This window comes from Falco rusticolus, chromosome 6, assembly GCF_015220075.1.
Source record: "Falco rusticolus isolate bFalRus1 chromosome 6, bFalRus1.pri, whole genome shotgun sequence".
Classification (NCBI taxonomy): domain Eukaryota; kingdom Metazoa; phylum Chordata; class Aves; order Falconiformes; family Falconidae; genus Falco; species Falco rusticolus.
In genome coordinates, this window is record NC_051192.1 from 56,696,738 (window position 1) to 56,720,792 (window position 24,055).

General features: G+C 48.8%; 1 protein-coding gene across 1 annotated transcript; it reads right to left on the reverse strand.

The window, feature by feature from the left end:
• Nucleotides 1-18,734: 18,734 nt before the first annotated feature.
• RHOB (ras homolog family member B) lies at nucleotides 18,735-21,148 on the reverse strand. The gene has a single exon (XM_037392762.1). It carries the CDS (start codon nucleotides 20,840-20,842, stop codon nucleotides 20,252-20,254), a length of 591 nt encoding a protein of 196 aa, XP_037248659.1. The 5' UTR covers nucleotides 20,843-21,148; the 3' UTR covers nucleotides 18,735-20,251.
• Nucleotides 21,149-24,055: the final 2,907 nt, after the last annotated feature.

A 24,055-nucleotide genomic window follows, 5' to 3' on the forward strand; every position in this document is an offset into this window, starting at 1 on the left:
GAAGCAGGAAGGCCAATTTTGTTTGAACTCAAACTTCTTTGTATGAGTGCAAAGTCACTAAGGGATGTGATGTGCAAGACTGGCGAATTCCGTTTGCAGAAAGATTGTGCAGTTTTCTGAGTCTCTGCTGATTGAAAGGCAACTGATCTCAGGAATGAGAGCACATAAGACTCTTTAGGTCTGGTCCTTCCTTGGCACACCCATTCAGAGTCTCCTGAGAGCTCAGCTGGGGTGTTGGTGGCACTAATTCGGTGGCAACAGCCTCATCTCCAAACCAGGCAGCACACGACCTGTGGCTAGCTGGTGTTGGGTAAGTAGGTGCCCTTCCTCATCACTGCACCAAGCAGTCTCCATCCTCAGGACAAGCATTCAGCAAAGCTCTCATCAAGTGTTACCTGCACTTACAGACAGGGGTCACATAAGCACAAATTAATGAGTATAAATTCAGGAGCTCACAGAGCTGTGTCAGGCATCTGTTGGTCCACTTGAATGGCGTATTGACTGTATGCAACAGCAGAAAAGTGCCATGGCTGGGAGGAGACTGTTTCAGCAGATCCAGATGGCAGAGGGTCAGTGGGCTAGGACAGCCAGCACTCCTCTAAAGCCTGCAGGGAAGCTAGAGGTGGGGACAATTCCATGTAATTGTGACCATGTGACAACGCTGCCTTTTCCCAGAAAGATGAACCTATCTGCCTGCTGAATACACTGTGGCAGCAGGTAAATTCACCCCTTATAGGTGTACATACAGCTAGCATCAAACTCAGTGACTGTGTGGCCACCCAAAGATGGAGATTCAGCCCTGCATGCATAAACCTAGACGTTGCCTTGAAAATGAAGCTGTAATTTTCCCCCTTCTTAGAGGAGATGTGAGTTTTACCACAGCTGACATCACTGTCTTGTGAGAAGGCACCTTCCTTTCATTTTGAGAGCTAAGAGACTCAGCTCTGTCCCATTGCCTCAAATGAGTGCTCCTTCTTGGAGGCTCATGGAGGGTTGAGCCCAGAGACCTGGATTGTTTCAACTCCAGCCTAGAAATGCCAGGACTGAGGGTGCAGTGGGGCTGACAGCTCAGCAGGCAACAAAAGCACTGAATATCAGCTCTGTGGGTTTTTAGGAACAGGCATGAAAGAGAGGACATGTTTCAGGGTTGCTGTCAGAGAGGGAAAGGCTGTTTTCATGTCACCTTAATGCCAGAGAAGCCTGACTGGGTTTTGTCATTGCTTTCAGCACAGTGCAAGGTCTGCTGCCCTGCCCAGGTGAGAGATGGTTATTCATTCACCAAACTTCAAACACTACAGGAAGATCATTTAGCACCTGAGCACATGCACGTAAATCATCAGCCATGTCAAAGAGTCTGAAAAGTTTTAAAAGGCACCCTGCCTCCTCACACAGCCTCCTTGGTGCACCAGCAAAGGCGTCATCAGCCTTTGATATGGGAAGCAAAGAAAGCAATGACTGGCACAGGCAAAAAGCTAATTCTTGGCTACCAGCTTCAGCCCTGTGGCCCCTCCTCACAACACAGCTTCCTCCTTCAGCCTGTGGAAGTAGAGAGGAAAGAAAATCAAAGTGTTATCCCAGTTTTAATGATTCATTGCTTCAAGCCATACTTTGGGGGAAACAGCAGACTGAAGGTAAAGAGCATGGAAAATACAAGGTGTACCTTTAAGACAAGGTCCCCAGCACATGTGTCTTTATGATTGCCCACTCTTGGCTCATTTGGCATTTAATTGCTAAGGCTACTCCTGCTGTGTGTTCTGCATAGCACAAAATAAGGATGGTCTGGGGAAATGAAGGTCACGGCTGGGTAGCAGGTATCTCTGCCACTTAAAGGCTTGGGAGGTGTGAGCACGGATGGCAGGGTTAGGGAGAGCTGCAGCATTACAGCACTTTCCCTGATCCAACACAGAACTTACCAGCCAGAGCAGCATTACAGCTCCCTTTGCCTGGTAAGAAAAGCACCTGTGCTAAGAGGGATCATTTTTGCAAGGGCCAGCTGCACTGGTGCTGTTCCCGTGTTGGACAGCCCTGAAACAATAAGCAAAGCCAGCACCAAGAGAAAATTGTTCTATCCCTATACACAATCACAGAGGCCCACTGCTGAAAGCAGGGAATTCCTTAAAAGCCTTCCGGAAGTTTGAAATAAGGAATTCAAGAGATGAAGGAAAAGGGACGTTTCCATGCATCCAGTTCTCCATGTTACATGAGCAAGTTAAAAGATGAATCTGCATTCATGGCACAACTGCCTCCCGGGCACCCCTTCTTTGATTAGAAAGCCAGCCCTTACGGGACTTTGATTTACCAGTGGCTGAGGAGAAAATAATACAGAAGCACAGTAGGACGTCCGTGCCTTCCAGGTGGTTTACAGCAGCCCAAGGCTATTGCAGGAGGGATGAGGGGTTTGTGGATAAAATCAAACCCTGCCCCTTGTTACCTCAAGATAACAAATCATCCCTGTGCCAGCAATGGGAAGGGAAGCCCCCAGATGGCCAGCTCTTGGGCTTCTTGGAAAAATCTTGCCTATAGGAGCTCATTTTCCCCCACAATTGAACTTATCTCCTTTTTAGTTTAGATGTCATTTCCTGTAAAAAATTCTGAGGACTGAAGAGGAGGGGAGGTGAAAATAAAATGAATCCGTCAGGCCAGGAAGGCAGCCATTAATTCATTTGCAACCATGGTTGTGTGACTGCAACTTTCTTAGCACAGCCACCTGGGTTTGAGGAAGTTCCTCTAGACAAAAGAACAAAAAGTGCTCTAATATGAGTGTAAAGCTTCGGTCTTTCCACCTGTATCCTGGCAAACCCCAGGTCTTCCAGCTGGTAAACAGGGTACTTATCCCTACAGGAAGAGAACATAAAACCAGGCAGCAAAGCACATCCTTTCCGAGGATAGATAAGGCTTCCTACACTTTCCTTTCCCCCTCTGTTATGATCAATCCAACCTAACTGAGCATCCGTATTTTTGATATGTGTGTCACCCAAGCAACTGGACATTGGAGCAGCATTGCCCCGTCACAGAGCGTGTTTAGCAGGGGTAGGGGAACGTGTCAGAGCAATGACAAGCCTGCCAGTCCTTGCTGAGCCTGCAAGGGAGTCACTACAGTAGGCAAAGATGACACAGGGTATATGGGAATGGGGTTGATAGAGAATTAGGCGAGTGCTGCGGAAGAGGCTGAGCTGTGTTGGACAGTCATGGAGCAGAGACACTGCTGCTGCACCAGCCCCTGCAGACCACGGCCACCTGGTCAAGGGCACGAGCCAACTCGGCCAGGGGACACTGTCCTCTTCTGTGCCCAGGCTGAAGTTGCAGGTGGTCTGGGCTGGCCACCATCAGGCTCTGCGAGCATACTGCTCAAGGCTCACGGCAATACTCGCAGTCAGACACAACAGTTGCGTTTCCATGGTTTTCACATTTGGCATTAAGTAGATATCTAAATATCTCAACTGAAGAGAGGTTTTTCTTCCTGTCTGACTGGCTATGTACATTAGCAAAGGAAAGCTTAACTAGGCCTTTACAGATCTTCATTTTTCTGTTACACTTGCCGTATCACAAGTTGCATCACTAAACTGAAAACCAAGGCATTTCTTGCGGCACCGAAGCTGCAAATTGGAATGTCAAGTAAAATGAAGACTTATAGGGTTGTAATTCCTCAGGAGAAAAGAGGGGCTGCTTCTATAAAACACTTCTGTCAGCTCCTTGGAAATCTTTCCAGCAGGTTCAGCCTCTGAAGGAGGAATTTACAAGCTGGCAATGATTAAAACCCAGAATTGTGAAAATGGCTAGCAGCCCTTGCTTAAAGGGCTACTTTGGTCCAAGTCATAACAGCACAGCTAATATAAGGCAGTAAGTATTAAATACATAATTTCAGCCACTGTCACAAATGCAGGGTGAAACTCCACCACAATCCTGGATATTCTTTCTGACCACAAGTTTCAGATCTGTCATTTTGCTCCTAAAACCTCTCTGATTCCCTTCCAAGGAACGTTCAGGGACTAACGTGCATCTAGTTAGATGTACAAAGATGGTGTGAAATCCAAAATGAATGGCTAGATTCTACCTTCCCTATATTCAGGTCAGGTTTTGGCACTGAACAAAGGGGGTAGAATCTGGCCCTGAGGTCCCAAAGACATTGCAAGCCAGGGCAGAAGAGACTGCACTGGCTCTACCCACTGCTTGTTTCCTTCTCATCAGACTCCAGTCATGCGATATTCCCCAAATAGAAGTTCATACCTTTTCACCTTCAGAGCTGGCTTATTTCTGCTCTCTGATATTCAGAAATAACTCTGTCTCCCTCCCAGGAAGGAGCCACACTATAAATATCTCCATGCAAGCTTCCTGAGTCCTAATGTTTCTTGCAGAAAAGTGCAGCTCCTTGTCCGGCAGCGACAAGCCTGGCTGGCTTTTGCAATGCCTTTAATAATGTCACTGTGCTGCTGTGGCTGCAGAGAAGAAACAGAGATCCATGCAGAGGCAGTAGCATTGCTGTGGCCATGGTGGTTTAGACACCAGCAAAACAAAGTCAGGATAATCTCTTCCAACTTGAATATATCAGCTTGTTCAGGAGGTTGGCTTGATTGTGAAAAATGCATTAACTCATGAGTGTTTTCAACTATGTTTTACATTGGGCTTTCCAAAAAATAAGGCGCCGTTTTTCTTAAATGTCAGTCAAACTCATGGAAATAGTAATAACTCTACAAGGGCACAGGGGGCCTGAAGGGATGAAGTGTTTTGCCCAAGGGAATCAGCAGCAAGGCCAGGAGCAGAGCAGAGGGCTCCTGACACCATGCAGCAACACACTAATAGGCCACACTTTTCCTGTCTGACAGGAGCTTATTAAAAATATCAAGCAATGGCAAATTGCAGGGTCTTAGCTGCCTTACAATGCCTACCAAGCAAGTTTAATTGTTGCTTCAACACAGCTTCAGGCCAGTCGTTTGTAACAGAGTATCTCAGCAGATGTTGGCACTGCTGAATTTTGCTTGTAGGAAAAAGGAAAAAACAAGATTTGACCTGTCCATGCCGGGGAAAGGGGGAGAACAGGGAGAGGGACCTGCGGGGAAACCCTACAGCATCAGGGAGTAGAGGAGTGAGGATGAGCCTGGAGTGTTGCTGCTGCTGGTTCTGACCATCCTCTGCTCCCCAGCTAAACCCTCTTGTCTATCTTGGGCTGGAGCCCAGGGCAGGGAGGCAGCCCACGGTGGTGGCTCTTCTTTGCCGCAGCAACTGCTGCCCCGGTGCCTGTGCCTGAAGGCAGGCAGCCCTTGCTGGCAACCCCTGATCTGCACCACTAGCCAGGAGCTCAGCAGCAGCTGCCACCGCGCTCGTTAAACTCTTGTGACAAAACCAAGGGGTGCAGAAAGGACTGAAAGTGGAGGAGGAGGAAATGCTTTCTCCATTGTGCGTAATTAACTCGGCACCACAAGTGTTTCAGAGTCAGGCCCTCCGCCTTGTCTGCACACAAAAATTGGCACTCCAAAAGAAATACAAACCCTGTATTGCAGAAGCAGTGAGGCAGGCATAAATGTGCTGTAGCTAGCCCCATATGGGAGGGAGACGAGCTAACTGTTGTATAGCACCTTTGCACTCTGAGCTGTGCTGATAGTGCTATTTCAGGGGATTTTTAAATCGCCTCCTTGTTCCAAACAGTTTTCACATGAAGCTAATCCCAGAAGTGTGTGTGATCCAGGCCTGCCGAGGAGGATGCAGAGCAGAGTAGATGTTCAGGGTGGCTGAAGGTACTGGGCAGAACCAAGCCAGTAATGAGAAACATTTACAAGGAACAATAGCCCTCCAGCCTCAAGGCACTAATATACTGAGGGGGCATCTCATGCCCAGCTTATTTCTCCTGAGGGAAAGGTTTTCACCAGAAAACCCCTTCTGAAGTGTCAAACTCCTGCTGACAGCCCAGTGCAAGCTGCTGTGCCAGAGCCCACGACTTGGTGACAGCCCTAGAGACCCCGAAACCAGCTGCAGGATTGAATGGGCTGTATAGAAACCCCAAGTTTGGGTAATCCCAAGAAATACAAGCTCAATGACTAAAGAAGATGCTGTCGGACTGTTAAATATTTAGCTGCCAGCTGAGGTTACTAGGGTGGCTCTGTACATCTTGTGTGTGGTAAGAAACACCAAGGGAAATACAATTAAAGAGCCTGAAAGGAAGAAAAGCAGTTGGGACAAGAATATATGTAAGTATAAGACAGACAGACACAAGACTAACACCTTTCAGGCTGTTCATTTGTATCTCCTTTGCCTCACATTTTCTGGGTAAACAGCAGACACTTGGTCATCAAAATGAGAAAAAGAAATACTGAGAAGGGGAAAAAATTCCTTTGTGAGTTAGCTATAAATGAACATGAGGAGAGGGAAGAGAGTCAGGTGTCCCTGGGACCTCCTCGGCCTCATTTACTTCTTATCTAAAAGGGAAAAAACATGAACAGGGAGAGCTGCGAGTTTCCCCGGCTGTCCAAAAATGACACAGGTGAAGGGCAAGCACAGTGCAGTTAATGTCAGTGGCCAGATAAGAGCTGTGCAGAGATGCAGATAAAGGTGACATTTCTTACTCAGTTATCAGGCAGTGTGGGAGTTTGGCAGGCATGCCACATGTTTGATGTGAATGAGGGGACTCCCCCCATCCCCTCTGCACCGGCTGCTCACTGCAGTGCTTGGCTGATAATCCTCTCCAGCCCAGGAGGAATACTGCTGGCTTTGGAGGAGCTGAGTATTTTCCTCTGCTAAAAGAAGTATAATTAAAAAAAAAGAAAATAAAAGAAGAAAAAAAAGAAGCTTATATAAACTGCTTCCAGAGCTGATTAAACTGTTAAGCACACTTGAAAAGTGAGCAGTACCCTACATATATTTAATCCATGAACTCACCTAGAAAGCATCCCTTCATTAAGCTAGTGACTACAGACTAAGCGGGGAGCGGACACACACCTCAGGCTTGATGGCACAGTTTTGTAAAAGCAATTTGTTGATCTTGCAGTACAAAGTTGAGTTACTGAAGGTGTAGGAGGAATAAATGTTCTGCAAGCGCAGTCTAGTTCCATCAGTCCTAACCACTAACAGGCAGTTGCAGGCTTTCACCGCCGGTTTTCCTTCCTCATTTGAAACAGAAAAACAAAGCTGCTTTCCATGACTGACAGCTATGGAAAATAAAATCACTTCTTTTGGACACAAAAGTGGGCTGAGTGTGAGAATCAGCAGTGACTCAGCTCCTTCTCACCTTCCGCGCTTCTCGTTTGAAGCCGGCAAGAGGCATTCATCCGGGGGCAGGCAGTGAAGGGGGCTCAGGAGTGTGGTGCACCCTCAGATTGACACATTGCTGCTCAGAGTATCCTTGGAGCTATGCTCACCGACGCTGCATCCTCACCTGCATGTGCCCCTGTATCTGGGAGGGAGACAGTCTGCAGCTGCCTGTGCTGCAGCTACCTCGGTTGTCCCCCAAAACCATGTCTGAGCCTGGCTGCCTTCCCCAGCAGCAGGGGAGTGTGCTATATTTGTGTCTGTACTGTTCCCTGTGACAAAAGCTTCTTCAAACACAGGTAAGATGGTTCCACATGAAGCCAAAAGAAAAGTTGGAGGCAACACTCAAAATTAGCAGTCCTTGCCTGCTTGTACATACGCTGGGAAACATTGCATACATGCTGCTGCAGCACAGGGACAATGAATCTCCCTAGAGATGCTCAAGAGAAAAACAGGGACTGAAACATCTCCGTTGGAGAAGTCCAGCTGAAAATTTTCCATCTGTAAAGGTGGAACCATCCATCAGGCTTGAGTTCTTCCAAGAGTATTTAGGAAAGGACCAAAACTCAGATGCTTGCCAATACAAAGGACATTTGCCTTCTTTTTAAAAACATCGGAGCCCTTTATGAAGAGTGGGATGAGGAACAACAGTCAGGGTCAGACAGGAATAAGTGGGAAATGCACAAGCAAGACGTGAATCGCAGTGGCAAAGACAATCTTCTCAGCACAGTCTTAAATGTTTCCCATTCAAGATTGGATCCAACAGGTCCTCAATTTGTACAGACAGGAAACACGTGTATTCAGTAATTTAGCAATATGGTTTTCCTATACCAGGGAAAAGGTCCATTAATCTTGGCATATTAATAAATGAGCATCTATTAGCAACAAATAGGCTGGAGATCAGATTTCAAGTGCAAGGAGGTGATGCTCACAGCAGCTTTCTGATGCCAGAAGTAGAGGCCAGGGCAGGAAACAAATTAAATCTGACTGGCTTCCAGAGGGATTTTGATAATATGGAAAAATCACAAGGGATTAGCATGCCCCAGGGTAGAGAGAGCACACAGATACCCCAGATGGGATCCAGCCAGGTTCTACAGCCAGGACCAGGGCTCTCAGGTGCAGCACTGGCTGCAAATGCCCATGAAAAGGGGCAGCACCTGGGACACCAGGGTCAGCTGCGGCTGGGCAGGAAGGTGCTGTTGAGCTGGTGTGTGCCCAGTCACATGGTGGGAGGGCTAGAGGGGACTCCTGACCTCCGTGTCTGCTGCATGGCTGATATCCCATGTGGTCCTGTCCTATCAAGGCTGCAGGGCAAGGGCAGGAGCCACAGATCAAGCACATGATCCCTGTCCAGATACACGTGACAGCTGGAATGCTGTCAGCACTGCACATTGTGCTAGCAAAATGCGAGGAAAACAGTATTATGTGGCAAAGCAGCAATCAAGTGAGACTTCGCTGGGTGTACAGCTGCCATCCGAAAGACAGAAGACAAAAGCATCATGCAGCATGTCTCAGTCTGTCAGCAATCAACAGTGTATTTACATATTGGCAATGGGGAGTCACCTGGGCTCTGCTTACCCCAGGATTCAGCATGCTGCTCCCAGCTGCGAAGGGCTGAGCAGCTCAATGAGTCCCTGACTACTGGCAGGGCACTGTCAGCTACATGGGCTGTGGAAGAGGTTCCATCCACAGGCCTGCTTCAGCTGTCCCGCAAACACTGCCTGTTGCAACTTGCAAGTACACAAGGCCCCTAGTAGAGCTGTACAGGTGCAAGAGCACATGCCGTTGAGCGATCCCAGCCTCAAATTCCAATGGTCAGTAAGGAAACGCCCTCCCAGTGCATGGCACAGATGTGGGTCTGGAAAAGCTCTGGTCAGTGGACAGAGCAAGGTGGGTGAAGGTCCTCTCCTCTGCACTAACACCTCAATTTACTCATGTCCCACAAGGGTGAGGACTGAATACTCTGGTCCTTGATTCACCTGCACAACTCATTATCCGTCAATTTAAATAATGCCCTCAGAGTTTAGCAAGATGGAAAGAGGTCACTTTTGATCATGCAGGCTTGGTGACTACAAGCATAAGCTGTAGTATGGTGAGTAGGACAGTCACCATGGCATCACAGCTGTCCCTCAAAGAGAAGAGAGATCTGAACATAGATCTACCCAGGGAGTAATAGGTGAAAGATGAGCTTGATGCCCTCCCAATTTTATGACTGACAGCTAACCCTTGATGTACAGAACCAGCGTAATTCAGGTTGGAAGGATCTCAGGAGGTGACCTGGTCCAAGGGTGGGCTAACATCGACATTAGTTCAGGTGAAACACTGGCATGAATTTCTTCTGAATTCACAGGCAGCTTCTGGTTTATCAAACCTCTGCTTGGTGGCAAATAAGACATCCAGCAAAGGAAAAGAAAAACAACTGTGGGTCTCACCTTGGGCTGGGCTCTGCCATTTAATGTTCTGCTCCCCAGCAATGCAACCCACCATCTTGGTGAAAGAGTTTGGGTCATAGGGAAGGGGTTAACAAACCCCTCAGCAAATGAAGCATCATTACAAAAAGCAGGACTGCTACTTTCTAGGATCTACAACCCTTAGCCAAGGGACTCAACTTGCTGGGAATCAGTCCCAGAGCACTGCAGTAGCTCAGACAGTGCAGCTGAGCGCTGGCATGATGCCTTTTGCACTGGGAGATTTTTGCCCAAAACATCTAATGGTTTCTTGAGAACTGCTGTTTTTTGTGGGTTGTTTTTTGGTTGTTGGTTTTGGGGGTTTTTTTACTTCAAAGCTATTACTTATGTTTATAGCATCATTTTCAAGCACAACAGGAGTTGTCTAATCAGAGTTGTTTACAATATAAAAAAGTCTGAAGAGCTTCAAGAGAGATGTCAGGGAACTCTGCAGAACAGTTATGAAAGTCACAAATTCTGGAAAATTTAAATCCTGCTGATATTATGGGTGAAATTCCATTAACATAGCTATTTGCATCTGATCTTGCAGACCTACTTTTGTCCAGAAGAATACCACCCATCTGTGTTATATACAATGTTGCTGAGACACCTCAATAACCCTATGTGCAACAAGTTCCCTTGCCCAGAAATATGTGTTACTGTCTCAAATTCACCAGGGCTTTGCCCTGGGTGGACAAAGACTTAAAATGTGATTAGGCTGTATCTGTCCAACAACAACAATGGCACACATTGGCTCTATGGACAATGTTCTCATAATTTTGTGAAGGCTGAAATTAATACATTGTCCAATAAATGTTTCTGGAAATGAAAGCAATCTTTTTGCAACCTTTACTTGAATTTGCTTCAGTTTGTTGATAGTAGGTTTGAGAAGCTGGTGACTGAAGGCTGGATACAGCCATAGCTTTATTTCACGGAGCACGCAGGGCTCCTCAAAGCTGCACAGCAGTGATGCCTGGAGGTGAGTCGTAGCCAATCCACCAGCCCCACAGCCCAGCCCCACTGCTGCTGCCTACCCCCTTCGTTTCATCCACCAATCTGCCAAATGAGTGCTTTCTGGGTTGCTTTTTTTGTTGTTGTTGTTAATTTTTGAAGCATGGCCGCTGGATTGCTCTGCAAAATTAACATGTGAGAATGCATATTTTTCTTGGGTTTATTAAAACCATTCATGTACAAAATTAAAATGGTCTGACAGTAGAAGAGCTGCGAGTACTGAGACCGGTATGTGACTACTTTATGAAATAGCCATCTGGGAATGCCTAATAAACAATTGCTTTTAATTGTAAACATCTGTATCTCTAACAATAAAAGCAGCCGATGTGGCTTTCTATCAGTCTCGGGTTCAAGCTTTAGCTGAGTAAGGACTGGCTGCAGCCTGAAACCTATCTTGTTCCATGCCGGTAATTCTAGCCCTCTGTGGCTTGTCCTGGCTGGTTTTCCCCTGAAACTTGATCCTTTTTCAACGGATCAAAGAAGCAAAATAAGAAACAAGAAACTTTTGCAGTGAAATTTCAGCCACTGCAGCTTGAGCTGCTTCCCCAGTTTAATAGTCACTCCCGGCCAGCCAGCTGCTGCTCCCAGCAGCGGAGTGTGCTGGTGTTTCCACTCTTGTGTCCTCGTCCGGCTGGCATGGTTTGCTGCATGGACACCCCTACCCGGAGGGGGCTAACCTGCAAAAGGGCAGTGTTGCTCCAGATCACTCAGGGAGTTCTACCAGTGCAACAACAGTCCTACAATTATGCTGATACTGGGATGATTATGCTGATAAACTGACCTCCTGGGAGAAACCAATAATAATCCCAAAGTTTAAGGAAGAGTTCACAAGCTTAGCATCACCAGCAGACTGAATCGATACATTATTTACACCTTGCCTGCTTATATAGTATAGGGGAACCCTGCCTCCTTGCGAGGTGCCTGTGGACCAGCCCCCCACCCCTGCACAACAGCATACCCCCAGGGCAGGCGGGGGGCTGGCACCAAATGCACCCACCATCAGCTGCCCAGAGGCAAGACCATGGCAGCTACCCTTGGTCCCCACAGCACTTGCAAAGCCTTCAGCAGCGTGTAGGCAGCGGTCAGTTAGGGGGTAAGCTAGGAAAGCAACTTTTAGCGGGCATTTCTGCAGGGCTGTGCAGAGGAATGGGGGTCCCTAAACCTGCCAGATACCTACACCAAGTTCAAAGGCCCAGCTTTGACTCCTTTAAATGACTGCGCACACCAGTTTCTCATGATCACATGGAAGAAATATGTCCAGTTTATTCTTTTGTTTAGTATGTGACATGTAAAATTTCAGAAGTTTGTGTTTCAAGTACATGCTTATGCTAAGGGGAGTAAGAGAAGTGGCTGAAACCAATGTCTCAGAATATATAGTACCACTGCAATAGCCATGTCAGGTTAAGCATCCTGTCATCCTTAGCAGCTTCCCTGGCATGATGAAGAATTAAGAACACTCTTAGATGAAGAATGTGCAGAGAAGGAATGGCTTTTTATTAAATCCAGTGGTACAGCTGGAAAAGACAGAGAAGCCTTCAGGCGCCAAAACGCTTCCTCCAGTCTGAAATCTTCCCAGCTAAATACAGGCTGAGAATCTGAATTTTACATGACACTGTTAAATCAGTGAGCCCACCCAAGAGGAGAGGCCACTGGTGTGTGGGAACCAGGCGAGGTGGGCTGTTAGCCAGGAGCCCAGGAATTAGGCACACCTTTGCTAAATTCCTAGCTGCAAGGTAATTCCTACAATTTACTTCCTTTTTTACTGTTTCACTAGTATATGTGTGTCTTTGTCATGCCAGCATCTCATTCTAGTTAATCCTTAGGAGTGTCTTGAGTGAAATGCAGCAATCACCATCAATGCAAATGTCCTATTACCATCGGGAAGGACTGAGCTCATTGCTGTCCCTAGCTGAAGGGCACCTAGTTTGGGAACGCTTCAATGAAGAGCAAACAAGGGAGCAACTCACACCTTCCTGCCCTAGCCTCACCGTGGGAAGCCAGGTTGGTACAAGGCTGTTTTGACATAAGCTCTCTCCCGTTCAGTCTCCTTGGTCCTCTAGATGCTGGCAGCTTTAGTGTCCCTCCCACCTGACTGTCAGAGAAAATGAAAATGAATCATTAGTACTTTTAGAGTAGCCTGAAATTTGGAGTTTCTTTCAGATGCTCATGAGCACACACTTGGTTTAAGCCCGAAACATACAGATTATTTTCTCCTCAGAATTAAAGAAAAATAACAATTTCATCTTTCTGTCACTGATGTTGTTACCCTTGCACACGAGGCAGTGATGTTCCTCAGTATCTTCCAGGCTGATGAGGCTGAAAATATAAAGCACCCATTTACTCCTATCAGAATGTTGAATGCAGAAGGCTGGATTTTCATCTTTTTTGATTTTTACACAGATAGTATGACTATGTCTAGCTATCTATGCACATACCTTATGAAAAGCCCTAGTCTAAAACTCACTCTGTTTTCATGGGAGGAGAAAATCGGCTGTCAGTAGGAAGGGTCAGGCTGCTGCTGTCTAGAACCCCAGAGAATCCTGCAAAGCAGGACCTGATTGTGTGAGCCTGGCTTGTCCTGCTTCGGTCAGAGGGAAAAGCCCCACAGGGCAAGGACTGTAGGATCAAACCTCGTTGTATAAACAACACCCCACTGCACAAAAGCTTAGGAGCAGGAGAAAAGGCTTTTCTAGGGCAGACCCCTGCCAGAGCCTCCCCCCCCTTACGCCCTCGAAGGCTCCCTGAACTGCCACCATCCTCCCCTTCCCGGGAGCTGGGAGGGAAGGGGACATTATCATGCAAATTAGCACCACCAGGAAATCCACTTTGTTTCCAAATTCCTATCTCCAGCGCTGCCACATCAAGCTTTGAATGCAGAAGAGAATGAATGACCTAAAAGCAACGGAATGAAGCACTTGGCACAAAATCCCACCCACTGGTCCCCTTTACTTGGAAGCAAGATTTAGCACACACACAAAAATCACGCAGACTAGCAAGTCAGGGGAAAAATACACACATACATTTAGTACGTGCTGTAGGCACCAATTGAATATTCTTGCTCTGCTGCTGCCATTCAGCGTATCTGGTTTTAGGCCCCACTTTTACACCCCACCTTCTAGCACGAGTTTGGTATTTCAATCACGTAAGAAAAGCAGATATGCCCATAGTTATTGCTACACCAAATGGTACTTGATGCTTAACTACGGATGGATAATACAATTAGGCACCCTTTACAGGTAACCGCAAAGCCTCTCGCTTCATGGAACCTCTGAAGTGCTGGAGAGATGTCTGTCCTTCTGTGCAGGCATGAGGGTCTGGCCATGAAACTTCAGTCCATCTCACTGCTACTTATCACAGACTGTGGCTTGCCGATGGCACTGGGAGCAAACTTGAAGAAAAGTCCTTGCTCTCAACACCAACTTGGAAAATTCAAGGGGGTAGGTAGAGGGGAAAGGGGAAGTGCAACTCATTCTCTTCCTCTAGTGGAATCGAAAAAAATGTCCATTGTTACATTAGGCTACTCAAATCAAGTTCTTAAAGACACAGAACCATAGAGCAGTTCCAGTGGGCAGGGACATCTTTCACTAGATCTGGTTGCTCCAAGCCCTGTCCAGCCTGACCTTGAACACCACCAATGTTTGGGCATCTGCAGCTTTTCTGGGCAAGCTGTTCCAGGATCTCTCATACAGTTCATACAGGTATATGCACACGCCCTCCAGATCTCAGGCTGGATGATGCTGAGACTATAACCACCCTCACAAACTACGTCACCCTGATCTGTCCTCTCTGGAGTTGGTTACGCAGCTGTAGCAAGTTGCTCAGACTCCCTCCTTAGATGATGCCTCCCTGCCTGGCCTGGCCTGATGCCAGCACCAGTGCCGGATAAGCCCTGCACTGATCCAGCTCAGCTCACCAGCACGGCATAGAAACTGCTGCTTCCCAGCAGCTGCAGCTGGATGCACCCAGCTGCATGTGGGACCATGCCCTGGTCTTCCTGCTGACTGACCAGGGTGTTGAAACAGCGTATGTAGCCCAGACACCTCTCTTTCACTGAGGTAAAACTGGAGGGGGTGAATGCTGGTGGTGGGAATAGACCTGCCATGGTGGGAGGTGAGCAGGTGGCAGTCTCAGCAAAGCCCATCCCGCACGGCTTCACCTACTAGCCCTTCCATGCAGTGAGGGCATCTGTTCCCAGGCAGTGGAGAGAGGTCCTCTGGAGCTGCCTGCTTCTGTCTACTGGCAGGAAAGGGACCTTGAACAATTAGCTTAGATGAGATAACTTTGAGACTGCTGAAGTGAGCTGAAATCCTTCCCTCCCTTGAACTCCACATCTAAAGATCTCCACAAGGAACTCCACAAGGTTTCAGAGAGACTCCAGCGATAGATCTAAACCTTTCCTTGAAAGCTTCCTTACAGTAGATGATGCTTATCAGCTTCCTCCACCCCACCATGCCTGCTGGCTGCCTGTAAGGAAGGCTTGAATCACTGACCTGGAACATCTGTATCTCCATGCACACACTGGGTTAGCCAGATCTGCAAACAGTTTTTCAGAGATGCCTGCACAAAAAGTTAGTTCAATGGTTTATTAATGCAATTTCTATTTATCAATAGGTATTGTTACAGTACCAGCAAAACCAAAAGAACTTGATTCACTAGTGCTACAGTCAACTAAAATCTGAAGGATCAAACTGGATATTTTTTACTTTCTGCAGTCAAGGAATAAGATCTGTGAGTGAATCACAGTTAGCAACACTGATTCTAGTAAATACTTGTGGACTTCCTCAAAGTCCCTTTTTTCCTTTCTCTTACTGCAGAGAGTTCACGTCAGGTTTTTATAGAATTGCTGAAAAAGACTTGCAACCTGTCCAACACAGTGTAAGGCAGATGGAGCTAAATTAAGTAATTGCTGCAAAAACAGAAAGCCATGTAAGAGGACATTGCTTCAGATTCTGGACCCGCTTGCACTCATGCAACCCCACTGCACTATGTGGAGTGCATAAGAGCTAAAAAACCTAGCAAAACCTTGTAGTTTAATTCCAACGTATAACAAGTGCATTAAAAAACGTTTTGCCAAAACTACCAAACTTCTTTCTCCTGCCAAAGATGACTTATCCTTTGTTTGGCCCACCCTACAGAGCGCGCTTTCTAAACAGACAGTCTCTATATGGTCATGCAAGGACTACTCGCAGCTGCTGTTGCTGTATGTCCAGAAAGGGAGGAGGTACTGACCTCCCCTGGGTGGCTTCATCTTCAGGCTGCCCAGGCGAGACACCCTTATGCTGTCAGAGGCTCCAACCCAGTCTCAGGGTGGGAGTGCACAAGTGGCCACCTCACTTGAACAGAGAATGATGGAGATGAATGAGCTTTTCAGTGAGGCTTTTCTACATTTCCAGGATTTGCTGCTAAGGATTCCCCAGTACCATTACTGAGCAAACCCCACACATGTGGAGTACTGGCTCCCACCAGAAGAAACACCTTTTGCAGAGGCTCAACTTGGCTGAACAGAGTAAGGGAAGGTGCTGCCTTTCCTCAGCTGAGGACATCTGCGCAGGCATGTGGACACAGCCGGGAAAGTCTCTGTGTGCCCAGCAGTGTGCACGGGGACTGTGAGATGAGCTGGTTGTTGACTTTCCTTTGATGCTGTGACTAACTTGCTCAGTGTCAAGGGGTTACAGAAGACAGACAGGGACCAGATGAACACGAGCTAGGGGTCCAGATGAAGACAAGCAAGGGGAGGTCCACATGAAACCAATTCAAAATCACCATGTGGGTTGTCGGGTGGCCTGCTCCAAGCCCAGGCACCTGGCTGGCCCCAGCAGTGGGCAGACCCTCTGCATTGCACTTGGGTAGTTGCAGCTATGGGGTGGAGTTGGTGAGCGCAACATCCTCACACAGCAGCTGGTGTGGCCCTGGGGGCATCAGCCTGATGTGTCAAGGTGGCTGAGTCAAGGAGAGCAAGACGAGCCACACCTCTTGTCCCCCTCCACCAAAGCAGCTGATGTGAATGAGCAAGCATGGCAACACTGCACAAAGCAAAATGAGTATGGCTCTGATCCCACCATCTGACCCCATCGAGTGGACTCCCACACGGTGATCTCACTCTGTCGGCTTACTCACAGCTTCACAAGTAGCAGGGAAAGGTCACGCTCAGTTAAAACTGAAATGTGTTTTCTTGCAGCTTTTCCCTCCTGGGCTAGATGCTGTAGCCGTGACTTGGGCAAAGGTCCAATTGGAAATAATGAATGTAATTACCTTGTAAGCACCTCAGTGGAAAATATTGGTATAGTTAATTATACAGGGATGCAATGCTAACTCATTTCCCAGTGTTTAAAATACAAATACTAATGCTTTCTCCTTTGGAGTTTTGAGAAGATCAGTTATTGCTGCAGTCTTAACAGAATTTATAAGTTCTGCAGCTATTGCAATCAGTTTAAGGAAAAAGTTTCCAATCCTGATTTTAACATCACTGGCTGATACTGCACAGAACCGTGCTACTGCAACTGGGCTTTTGAGTGCCTCTGCAAGAATGAGGTCTTTGGCTATGGCCCTTTAGACATCCAAAACTGAGAAATTTTTTTCAAATAATGTTTTAGGACCAAAAAAGTTATTTTAGGGTTCTCAGACTGAAGATAGGAAACTCACCCTTGGAATACCAGGAGCATTGACATCCTTGGAGACAGATACTTAGGTACCATTCAAGAAATCCTGGCTAAATTGTCCAAGTTAAAATGCCTCTATCTTTTAGTAAGGACCATAGAAACTGCAAAATAAATTCACAGAGTGGACTGAGCACGTACTCTAGCTGAAGTCTTCAAAATGCAAACCTGGCTGTTTCCACACTATTTCTGATAGATTTTCCAGTTGTCAAACAAGGAGCCTGCTATTGCTGTCTGTCAAAAAAGCTCCACTGCTTTCAATCGGCAGCTGGCAAAGCCCTCTGTGAACGAGTGAGCAAAAGCCACTACATGTGTTGTGCTTGCCTTGGTATTTGTTAACATTTCTGAACAATCCAGTGTACCCTAGCAGATATTCATAGGCCAGAGAAAGAAAAGGCTCAACTCCTTTCTCACACTACTGCAAAAAGAGTCAAGAGGATTTATGAAAATATAAAACTGTCCTGAGATTTCCCTTATAGGCACCTAAGGGAGTTTTTCAGAAAAAAAAAAAGAAGAAAAAAAAGAAAATAATAGAAAGGGAGACCTCAGCACTTTGGGCCTAGGCCTTGTTGTTGAACAAAAATGATATAATGCACTTTGCACCAAGCCATTTCTGTCAGGAGCTGCTGCTGCAGGCAGCACCCACAGCACCTCCCACACCTGCCCGGGCAGCGAGCCAGCCTCGAAGAAGAAAGACGGCAAGGGAAGAAAGAGGCAGGCATGGTGCCCTGCTGGGTATCCCTGACATGGAGAGGCCTAGGCTTTTTAGATTGCTATGGGAATTAATGAGGGCAGCAATTAGGAAATCTAGCTAGGCCGCTTTGGAGACTGCTTCAACAGCGAGCAAAGCCTGTCTACACGTCCTACTGCACCAAACAGGTATTCACCCCAAGGAAAGGGGAGGTCACCATAAAATCTGCTTTTATCTAAATATTTCGCTTGGAAAATAAGCCCTACTGCTTCTGCTGCTTTTCATTTTCCACCTTTTGCTGCTACACAAGCCCAGACCTCACCCCAGCCACCAACAGGCAGCAGGGGCAGAGGGTAAAGGAGCAGCAGAAGCTGAACCCAAGCTCACCACACACAAGGCACAGAGAATTCTTGAGCTTAGCAGCAACAAGGATGGATTAGTCACCACCTTGAATTTCAAGTACACTTCCACATGCCATCTGTACAGAAAAAGTAACAAAGCAGCTCCCCCCAAAGGAAAATAAAACCACCACCCTCTGAAAGCTGCCAGACAGATATTTCAGCCAGCAGAGAAAATACAAATAAAAGCATCTGCAGGCAGAGGGCAAACGCTGGTCTAGTTCAATACCATCCAGGTGTATTGCTGCAAGCTGAGGACAGTCTCTGTAAATCACAACACCGCTCTCACAAGTGTCAGCATAGAATCTTTTAATACTTTACATAAAAAACTGCATACACAGTTCATAACTTTATGTAAACATCATATACATCTCAGGTTTTGCCATGTCAGTTTATTAAAAACAAAAACAGTCTCAGTACCACTGTTGAGGGAAGAGGGAGAAAAGTAAACAAATAGAAATGGATACGTTTGTTCTCTGAACCAGAGAAACACAAAATTATTTTCACTTGGGTTGGCTACCCTGTGAAAATAAGTTTTAAATAAACCTCCATTCTTTAAACTACCCTTTAATACTGAAGTCTGATGTACTCACTGCATAAGGAACAGTGCTTTCAACCATATTTTTTTTCCAAGGCAAAAAGATACAGTGGTTTGGGGTTTTTTTTGTCTTGTGTTGAAATCAATTTAAAAACAAGACCCAGATGAGGTTAGTGAGTAAGATTGTTTCCAATGCTACAGTGTTGTACGCAGATGACAAGTGCGCCGAGTATTTAATTTAAAAAAACACAAAAATCCACCAAGTTGTGCAAAGTAATTTCTTTTTGAAAATAAACTTTTAAATAAACCCAAATCAACATACTTGCAGAAGACAACAATAAAGGAAGGAGCAGGCACCAAGATCATAATATGGCAATATCAACGCCCTCCTCCTTGCTCATCCTGCCTTGTCCATCAGGAGGAGGATGTCCAGCAAGGAGGACAGAGCAATTCTGCTTTACTTCCCAGCCTGGTGACTTCTGCAGCTGGAGTCAGTTCAAGGCTTGTGTTATCAGCAGACATTGGTCACTCAGGGCAAATTCCTTTGCACAACACAAGTCCCAGCTCAGCACCCCCTCCCCACCTCACTTTAAATAAGCACCCCCGGCACTACCCCAGTTTGCACAAGACAGAAAAGGTAAAGATATATACAGGCTTTGCTTGGAATGACCCTCCCCTCCCAGTCTCAGTCTTCAGGGCACTAACTTCCACTGCAGGTCAGGCTCAGGCCGAAACATCTGCAGGAGAGGCGAGGATGTGCAGGCAGCCCAGGAGATGCAGCCAGCCCCCTTCCCCAGCTTGCCCGGGGGGAGGCACATGCAGGCAGGAGGCAGAAGTCAGTCCCCTGGAGCATCTCAGCTCCACCGTTCTCCTCTTGCAAAAGAGAGGAGGCCAGCTGGGAGCTGGCAGCAGCAGGTGGTAGGGGAAGAGCCGGGTGCGGTGTTTGCTCAGTCCAGTCTCAGCAGCTTTTTGTTGTTGAGAATCTGCAATTAACTCACAGGGGCCAGTGGTAGGAGAAGGCTTCTCCCCACTTCATTCCCAAGACTCCGGGCATGCAATTCCCCCTCCCTCTGACCCCACAGCTGAGCCAGCACAACCCTTTTCAGCCAAGGCTAAGCGAGCATGCTCCCTCCCTTAGCCCCCACCCTGATTCATCGCCAGCCCCCAGGAGAGGGGACAGGCAGATGCTTTGTGTGTGCATAACCCAGCTCCTCTCTGCCTGCCAACAGGTGACCCAGACGCTGTGCCCAGCGCCGCACTCCAGCCACACCCTATAGGACTTTGCAGCAGTTGATGCAGCCGTTTTGGGTGCCGTAGCGCTTCTGCAAGGCTGCCCGGGTGGCCGTCTCAAAGACCTCCCGGACACCCTCCTTGGTCTTGGCCGAGCACTCCAGGTAGTCGTAGGCCTGGATACGAATGGCCATGGCACGGCCATCCTCGGTGCGCACCGGCTCCTGCTTCATGCGGGCCAGCTCATTGCGCACATGCTCATCATTGCGCAGGTCCTTCTTGTTGGCCACCAGGATGATGGGGACGTTGGGGCAGAAGTGCTTGACTTCGGGCACCCACTTCTCTGGGATGTTCTCCAGTGAGTCTGGGCTGTCCACAGAGAAGCACATGAGAATCACGTCGGTGTCTGGGTAGGAAAGGGGGCGCAGACGGTCATAATCCTCCTGGCCAGCCGTGTCCCACAGTGCCAGCTCCACCTGTTTGCCATCCACCTCGATATCAGCCACGTAGTTCTCGAAGACGGTGGGCACGTAGACCTCAGGGAACTCATCTTTGCTGAAGACTATGAGAAGGCAAGTCTTGCCACAGGCACCGTCCCCCACCACCACCAGCTTCTTGCGGATGGCGGCCATGGCCAGGCTCGCCAAGCTGGCCTTGCCGTGCAGCAGGACGATGGCAGCGCCCTCCTCCCCGCGGCCGCCGCCTCCCCCTTCCTCTCGCTTCTCACAGGGCACCGTGGCGAGCCGAGCCCGCGCAGGCAGGCGGGCGCGCCCTCTTCTCTCCCCGCACGGACACCGCGCCTCCGTCCCCTGCCCCGGGGGAGCGCTACGGCCGCAGGCAAGCGCCGCCGCTCCCGCCCGACTCGGCCCGTCGCGGAGGAAGCGCCGCTGCTGCCACCGCACACCACCGACCCACCGGCACCGCGCTGCCACTGCCGCAAGCTGCGGGCCGGCGCCTCTATTTAAAGGCGCTCGCGACTTTCTTAATATAGCCGGCCAATGGGAAGGCAGAGAGTGAGGTCATCCCCGGCGGAGAGCGTCGCGATTGGCGGAGCGCTGCGGGCGGGAGGCGGGGCGCGGGCAGGCGGGGGGAGCAGGGCGCAGCAGGGCGCGAGCGACCCCCGGCCCGCGGCAGCGGCGGTGGCGGCGGCGGGGCGGCGCAGCGCCGGGCTTGGTTGGCGGCGACCGGGTCGGGCTAGGGGCATCGGGGCCGGTGGCTGTGGGGTGGCAGGAGACGCGCTTGGGGGCGGCGGGGCCCGGTCATCCAGAGCGGTGGGGCGGGCAGCGGCGCAACCGGGGCCACGACAGGGACCCGACCCGCCCTGCCGCAAAGCCGCCACTCAGTGCCGGGGTGGCGGCACAAACCGGAGGGGGCCTTGTCGGCCGGCGCGGCCGGGGAATCTGTCCCGGGCTCGTCCCGAGGTGCGGCACCGCTGCCTGCCGAGCGCCGTCAGCCCCGCGCGGAGGCCGCCTCACGGCCCGGCCCCACTCGCGCCGCGGCCCGGCCCCATTCGCCCCCCGGCCCGGCTCCGCTCGCCCCCCGGCCCGGCTCCGCTCGCCTCACGGCCCGGCCTGCTCGGCCCCGCCGCCTCACAACCACCGGCCCCGGCGTTCGGGGTGTCCGGTCTGAAAAAGCTAGGAGAGCAACCGGGAGCGAGAGAGAGGGGAAACGGCTGTGTCCCAGGTGCTGGCTTTAAAGCCCAAAGTGGAACTAAGGTTATTGCAGGTGGTTAAGTAAAAGCCTTCACTAGACATTACTGGAAAAATGTAACAGCACTCAACCGCTTCCCTTCCTTAAAGGAAAAATTCATCGTGTTTGGGTCTCTCTCCTCCCAGCTTTTGACCAAAAGGAAACAGAGGAATTACAACCTGGGAGAAGTAGCAGACTTGAACTGAGATGCCCTTTTGAACTCAATTTGCGGAGATATTGGAAGTCACAGTAATGAAAAAATTAATGTGGAAAATAAACAAGTGCAAAAGACAGGTTTCAGATTGGGGGACAGGGTGGAAGTACTTTAATATAAACAGATGGCTCACACTGGGTGTGTTAATAAAGCTGTGCATTGTAAAGTCTCACACTGTGAAATTGCTGGTAGTGATTCCCTCTGTCCCTGTCGCAGCTATCACTGTTTCACTGGGTGTTGCCTCAAGCTTTTTCCCTGCAAGCATTTCCACCTACATGATGTCCTGTGGCTACTGCCTCTCAGGGTTGGATCCGAAGCGTCCTCTTTTGCTAGCCAGCACTGGCATTAGGGAATAGAACAAAAAAGAGTGATTGGAGCAATATGGTTGTTACTAGAAATTGTATTTTAAAAAATCCATTTGAAGGCCAAACGCATCACTGAGTATATCCAATTGCCTGATGCGTTGTTTGCAGCAGACTGTTACAGAACTGTGTGTCAATAGGGCAAGTGGTTCACTTATGGTTCACTTAAATCCTAGACACTGAAATACAATGCATCTTCTGTGAGATTTTTGTTATTCCCATTTCTCCCTGTCAAAAGAGCACGTCCCTGGATGGCAATGGACGCATTCGTACCTTGCTCTTACATAGTTTGTACAGCATGTTATGCAAACATAATAAATTCACACTGATGTTTGAAAAAAAAACCCCAGAAATAAAGTGTAGTCACAGGCATCGGTGCGGCCTTTAAGTTTCTGTTTTCCATCTCCCCTTTGCGTTTGCTGTCACCGCTCAAGGCTTTTAAACTCCACGAAATGAAAATAGTTGTGTGCGCGGAAGTCATCCCCGCGCCGGCACGGCCCCCTGGCGATGGAGCACTGGCAGCCCGTAGCTGTTCTCTCTGCAAGCGCAGCCAAAAGCACGGAGAGCTGCTGCGCTCCGCTGCGGTGCGGCGCGGTGCGGTGCGATGCGGTGCGGAGCGGTGTGGTACGGTGCGATGCGGTGCGGAGTGGTGCGGTGCGGTGCGGTGCGGAGCGGTGCGGTGCGGTGCGGTGCGGTGCGGTGCGGTGCGGCTCTGCTGGGGCTGGGCGCCACCGTGCGGCCGCGCTAGCCAACTGCACCCGGGGGCGGCCGCGGGAAGGCTGCCGCGCTCAGCGAGCGGGTGGTGAGAGGTGCTGCTTAAATACGCTTTCTAATGCGTTTTTTCCGTGACTTCTGGCTGGCACGAAGAGTGGTTGGCTGGGTAGGTGGGTTTGTCTTTTCATAAGCAAAACACTTACTAAATAGAAAAAAACCCAACGAAATAAATCATCCGAACAAGCAGTTTTGTCCATCATCTCATCTGTGCTGTGCCATGAAAGGTGAGGAAATGGGCAGCATATTCATTTCAGAGCACACGGCTCTGTTGTTCACCCAGCGCGCTGGTGGCAATTATCCATATGCCTCGATGTAAAGAAAGCTAACGAAGTGGCCCACAGTCATACTCTTCAGCTCTTTCAGACTTCAAAGCAGGGTGGCCTCATCCAAAGTGTCTGCTGGTCCCAGCTTCCAAGCTAGCTAAGGAAATGCTCTACAGAGGCCCAGCTGAGACCTTTCCTGTAACAGAACAGCACAGGTACAGTTCCAGCACCCAGTTAGGGTCTGAGCCGTAACTGCTTTAGTTTTTAGTGAGGTGTTGCTTCTGTAGTCTTCCACACAGTTATGCTGAAGGCAAAAGGCTGATATTTCGTCTCTCCTTGCAAGAAAGACTGCAGTAAAGTCAGCGTAATTCCTTGACCTAGGGTTTCAAATGCTTTATTTTAGATTTTTCTTCCAAAAGGCTTTGCATCGGGAGACCCAGCCATGTGACTCAGGGTGAGATTGCACTCATTTCACTGTTCTAGGGTACACTCTAAGCAATAGACTCTATAGGGACCATCTAAGTCACTGTGGCTATCACACAT

What these genes read in the sequence shown, in the direction of transcription:
- RHOB (XM_037392762.1), bottom strand. Translation starts at nt 20,842, where the DNA reads ATGGCCGCCATCCGCAAGAAGCTGGTGGTGGTGGGGGACGGTGCCTGT.